The sequence below is a fragment of the Crinia signifera genome, chromosome 6 (genome assembly GCF_055691185.1).
Source record: "Crinia signifera chromosome 6, ASM5569118v1, whole genome shotgun sequence".
NCBI lineage: Eukaryota > Metazoa > Chordata > Amphibia > Anura > Myobatrachidae > Crinia > Crinia signifera.
This window is the reverse complement of record NC_139222.1, coordinates 274,311,662-274,317,769: the sequence shown is the minus strand read 5'-3', so window position 1 is coordinate 274,317,769 and position 6,108 is coordinate 274,311,662. Positions and strand designations below refer to the sequence as shown.

The 6,108-nt window shown below is 45.5% G+C and overlaps 1 protein-coding gene across 1 annotated transcript in view; it reads left to right on the top strand.

The window, feature by feature from the left end:
• The first annotated feature begins 957 nt into the window (after nt 1–957).
• Nucleotides 958–6,108, top strand: part of LOC146007284 (hemoglobin subunit alpha-5-like) — a 37,890-nt gene continuing 32,739 nt past the window's right edge. Inside the window, exon 1 of the mRNA XM_083145630.1 lies at nt 958–1,055. Within this exon, the coding sequence (XP_083001756.1) occupies nt 961–1,055 (95 nt within the window). The 5' untranslated portion in view covers nt 958–960. The remainder of the gene's footprint in view (nt 1,056–6,108) is intronic.

Below are 6,108 nucleotides of genomic sequence, written 5' to 3'. Positions count from 1 at the left end.
GTGGTAGAGAGCTGCCGCCCCGTACTAGACTGCTTCCTGTATGTGGTCCTGCATTGCAGGGACGTGCAGTGAGGGGAGGCAGTGCCTTCATTGTCATAAATAATTAACATAATAAAATAATACAAAGAAAATACTTATGTCACATATTCTGTCATAAGTATATTCTTAATATTATTTGAATCATTTTTAAACCATTATTATTATTTTCTTGAGTTTTTAAGGCACCAAGAGCGGTGCCTTCTATTGTCAATAGTTAAGGACCTGACACAGGGGGCGGAGAGATGCCTGGCAGTGGGTGGGGCTGAGCACAAGCCCATTAAAAAAATGGAGTAGCAGCACCTGTAGCAGTCAGGGCCGGATATAAGTGCCACACCGCCCCTAGGGGCACAAAAGAGAGAGTGAGGTGCACGAAAGAGAGAGAGAGGTGCATGTACCTTCAGCAGCGCAGGGCTGCAGTTCCCGGGTTTTTAGCTCTCGATCCCTGGCAGCACAAAGATCCCCAATGCCACACAGATCACAGGGCTGCCTCTCTCCAGCGCCGGGTGTTCCGCTTCACTCAATCCTCGGTGCCGGAAGCGCTAAGCTCCTGTCACTGACATTATAGGGCTGCCTCCCTCCGGCCCTGGCCTGGCTCAGGCTGACAGGATGATACCTGCTGGGGTCAATAACGCAACAGGAACCAGTGTGATTTTGCAGTGTAAATGATTGGTGCTTAAAAAAAAAATCTGGAGATTCTTACCAAATCTCTCACTTTCTAAATCTCTCATCCTATTACATTTCACCCTATATATCATTGTATCAGGCAGTATAGAACCAAACCCAAACGGCATTTTATGTTTTATAGATAACCACGTGGGTGTAACAAAAATGGTAGGTAATGGAAATGTGTTTGGGTCAAGCTATTTTAAAAGTGCAGATAATTCTCTTGCCAGAGTCACCAACACTGATCCTAAAGCAACCATGGTATTCTCTGAAGCTGAAAGATCCGCCATCCTCACCATCTTCGCACTGGTGGATGCCCATGCTAATAAGTTTGGAGCAGAGGCCCTGGAAAGGTAATTATTACTTCTTATACTGTAGTATTAAAAAGTACAAATCGTCTGCTGATATATTTAACTGCTCTGCGTACTATAGATCAAATTAGAATTGAATGCGGCTTAAAACCATTTGCTTTTGGTCGACAGTCATTAGGTCGACACCACTAGGTCGACATTGTGCAAGGTCTACATGCGTCTAGGTCAGTAATTTTCAACTTTTTTACCTTGCGGCACACTAAATAAGATTTTAAAATTGCCAAGGCACACCAAAAAATCCCTACAGGGCATTGGCTCCCACAGGAAAAGAACAAAACCTATTGGTCCCCATATAAAAAACAATAACACTGGTCCCCACAGGTAACACAAATAAAATACATTGGCCCTTTATATGAAAAGAAGAGGCCAGTAAATAACAGTTGAACTGGTGGTGGCTGTAAACTGGTTTGGGCATCTCTAGATCTGGGGGCACACTTGAGAACAGCTCAAGGCGGCACAGTGGTTGAAAAACACTGGTCTAGGTCAACATGGGACAAGGTTGACAGGTCATTAGGTTGACACAAGCATTAGGTCGACATGGTCTAGGTCGACAGTCAAAAGTTTGTCTTTGGGTTTTTCACTGTTTTTTATTACCAGAATGTTAACACAGTCGACATAGACAGAGGTTTAAGTATCATATGAAAGAGAAGACTCTTGGCTTACAGAGGAGACTAAGTAGTAGTTATATGGGTACTCTTTACCTAGCATGGCGCCCACGATGTCCATCGCGGTCATCGGGTGTAAAAAATCGCGGGCATCGCGTCCATCGTATGCATTAAAGTAACGGGTGCGACGCGACCGACGCGATGCCCGCGATTTCCCATAGGGATCAATGTTAAATTTTTCAATGCACCCGATTTTTCAGTTCAATGCCTCAATGCCCGCGATTTTGGCATAGGAAACTATGTTAAATGGGCCACAGCAAAATAAAATAACAAATCACCAGGGCCAGATGGTATACATCCTAGGGTACTAATGGAGTTAAGGGAGGAACTAGCGACCCCTCTATATTGCATTTTTGAAAATTCACTATCAACAGGTATGGTACCAAAAGACTGGAGAATAGCAGAGGTAGTGCCAATATTTAAAAAAGGTAAAAGGGATGACCCTGCAAATTACAGGCCTGTGAGTTTAACATCAATAGTGGGTAAAATATTTGAAGGAATTTTAAGGAATGGTATCCTGGAATACTTAGACCTTCATAGTTTACTTCGTATTAACCAACATGGGTTTGTGAAAAACCGTTCCTGCCAGACAAATTTACTGGGCTTCTATGAGGATGTCATCAAAAACCTTGATAATGGAAACGCAGTAGATGTGGTCTTCCTTGATTTTGCAAAAGCTTTTGATACAGTACCACACAAGAGGTTGATAAATAAAATGGTGGACCTGGGACTGGGTGCAAATATCTGTAGATGGGTAGGGAACTGGCTGTGTAATAGAGAACAAAAGGCCCTTATTTTGATTCGTGCGGTACGGCCCGCGTGCGGCCGTACCGCCGATGTTTTTCTTCTGCACATGCGCAGAGGTCAATCTGCGCATGTGCAGCCCCCTTCGCCGCAGACGGATTTCGTCCGCCGCAAAGGGGGCGTATAGGGGCGTGAGGGGCTTCATCCCCTCATTTCCCTATGTGTACGCCCCGCGTTTCATGGGCGTTCCCATGCAAACGCGGGGCGTACGCATGGTAATGAGGGCATGACGCCACTCATGGGGGCGGAAAGCTGACGTCGGCGGATGTCAGCTTTCAGCCCCCATACAAGCTACCACACGGACGATTGTCCGTGTGGTCTCAGCTTGCGGGAGCTGCCGCGGCGTGCGGCCCTGCCTTCGATGGTCGTCGACCATCGAATGCAGGGGGCAGCTCCCACCATGGTGGAGGCGTACGCCTCCACCATTTTCGTGCGGATCGCCAGCCGTCCGTGTACGGACGGCCGTGGCGATCCGTAGTGTGGGCGGGGATACGTCTGGTGCGGTCGGAGCCGCATATGCGGCTCGACCGCACCAACCAGAATAAGGGCCAAAGAGTGGTTGTGAACAGTGCAGTATCAACTATGATACCAGTACTAAGTGGAGTGCCACAGGGTTCGGTACTGGGGCCCATCTTGTTTAACATTTATATTAACGATATCGGGATGGGGATTCTCAGCGATGTATCCATCTTTGCTGATGACACAAAACTGAGTAGAGTTATTGAATCAACAGAGGATGTGAACATACTTCAAAATGATCTTAACAAACTAGATGAGTGGGCTAAAAAGTGGAAGATGAGGTTCAATGTGGATAAATGCAAGGTTATGCATCTCGGGAGACGTAACCAGTGTGCAAGTTACAACCTAAGCGGGGAGGCATTAGGTACTTCAGCACTTGAAAAGGATCTAGGAGTCCATATAGATAATAAGCTGGGGTGCAGTGTTCAATGTCACATTGCAACAAAAAAGGCCAACAGAATTCTAGCATGTATTAAAAGGGGCATGGAAACTAGGGACTCAAAAGTAATTATGCCACTGTACAAGGCATTGGTTAGACCACACCTTGAATATGGAGTACAGTTCTGGGCCCCACACTATAAAAAGGACATCATGGAATTGGAAAAAACCCAAAGAAGAGCAACAAAGCTTATTAGGGGAATGGAGAATTTAAGCTATGAGGAGAGATTAAGCAAGCTAGGACTATTTACACTAGAGAAGAGACGTTTAAGGGGGGACATGCTCAACATGTACAAATATATCAGGGGCCAATATAAGGAACTCTCAAGCACTCTTTTTACTGCAAGAAAGGAAACTAGGACACGAGGGCACGAATTTAGATTAGAGGAAAGAAAATTTCGTTCCCTCAAAAGAAAAAAATTCTTTACGGTCAGAGCAGTCAAACTTTGGAACTCTCTTCCTGGAGAGGTGGTGTTGGCAGATACAATAAATACGTTCAAAATAAGGTTGGACAAGCATTTATTGGATAAAAATATCCAGGGGTACTAATAAGAACCATATTCTGTCTTTTACAAGGGATAAGCTATTAAAACGTAGGTTGAACTAGATGGACGCAAGTCTTTATTCAGCCTTATCTACTATGTAACTATGTAACTATGTAAGAGCCCAAATAGGCACCTTTAGCAGTGAAATGTCCCCCACAATTTTCAACGACACCCCACGATCCACACGAACCCGAAGCGTGGCGAGCGCAGCGAGCCCGCGAGGGGCGGCGTTACGCGTCCTCCGACCTTTTCATACCCCCACTATCCACGTCGGCGTGGAGTTGAGAATAGAATAGTGTGGCGAGCGCAGCGAGCCACCAAGCCCGAAGCGTGGCGAGCGCAGCGAGCCCCGCGAGGGGACGCGGATACCTTCACAGGTAAACGCGGCCCTACGCGGCCTTCACAGGTATCCGCTGCGCTCGCCACGCTTCGGGCTCGGTGGCTCGCTGCGCTCGCCACACTATTCTTTTCTCAACTCCATGCCGACGTGGAAAGTGGGGGTATGAAAAGGTCGGAGGACGCGTACCGCCGCCCCTCGCCACGCTTCGGGTTCGCGTGGATCGTGGGGTGTCGTTAAAAATTGTGGGGGACATTTCACTGCTAAGGGTGCCTATTTGGGCTCTGTGGCCCATTTAACATTGTTTCCTATGCCAAAATCGCGGGCATTGAGGCATTGAACTGAAAAATCGGGTGCATTGAAAAATTTAACATTGATCCCTATGGAAAATCGCGGGCATCGCGTCGGTCGCGTCGCACCCGTTACTTTAGTGCATACGATGGACGCGATGCCCGCGATGGGCGCCGTCCTAGGTAAAGAGTACCGTTATATGACATCAGGAAGGGAAGCGGCAAGCATCCGTAGTTAGGGCCCCCTCCAATTGTCCACCTAATGCAACTCATTACTACTGAGTACCGCAAATAGGAGATCCTGTATAGAGAGTCTAAAGACAATGTTTTTGCATCCGAGGAGCTTTTATCTGTCCCCATTCAACTTATATTGCTATCACTTATAGCTGTAACTGTTACAGCAGAGTACAAAAAAAAGCTGTTCGTGCTACTGAGAACACAAAGTGCTATTGAGTAGCAAGTGCTACTTATTGCCCAAATAGGAAAAACTCTATGGACAGGCTATAAACAATGTTTTTTATTGTTATAATAATTATTTGTTTTATTGAAACATTTACAAACCTTATATTTAATAGCACTAGACAAACATAAATAAACTGTTTTCATATAAGCCTTTTGGTGTTAGTCCATGCACAAGAACCATAGAGCATGCTGTGTAATGTACAGTGTTTGTTAAAAGCCTCCCCCCAGCAAGTTTGACTGAATCGGCCTCTTTCATTGCATTCTCTGTAAAGTTAGGCGGGAGTTGGTCAGGGCTGAATACAATACCTTGAACACTAATAAGACGCTGTAGCAACTCATGTCTGAATTAACGGGTCCATTCTAGTCAATTGGCAAAAATGTGTCTAATTTGCACCCTGATATCTCTGGTTCTCTGTATCTTATACTGGGTCTGAGGAAGCCGCTGACTAAGGAGAGGTGGGGAAACGCGTCATCAGCCCCTGTTTGTTTGCACAAGAGGCACGAAAGGCACCGCTGTGGGGGACTTGTAAGCCGGAGCGTTCTTGATAAAGCTGAAGTGAATTCCATCAAACCAGCTGGGAACCCACCCAAGGCAGAGCCAGTCAATATTCCCCAAAGTGGATTACAATTACACAGCATCATACAAGCCGCAGAGCAGAGCAGAGCATAAGTATACCTGTTTGCTTTCTTTCTGCGTATATGTGCCAAATCTGTCACTAACTCTAACAAAAACGTATGGCTGACTGACTAATCTATTACCAAGCTGCTGAAAGCAAGGTCTGTGCAGGCAGCACAGCGTAACAATCTGTCAACTAACAGCCTTTTGGCAAAGAGCTTGATTTCAATCTAACCCTGCTTTAACAAGCAATTAACCCTATATATGCTTAACTAAGCTTGAATGATTCATTATTGAATACTGCTCCTATTTTTATTTATTTATTTTTACCATTATTTTTTATGTTATTTTGTGAAAAA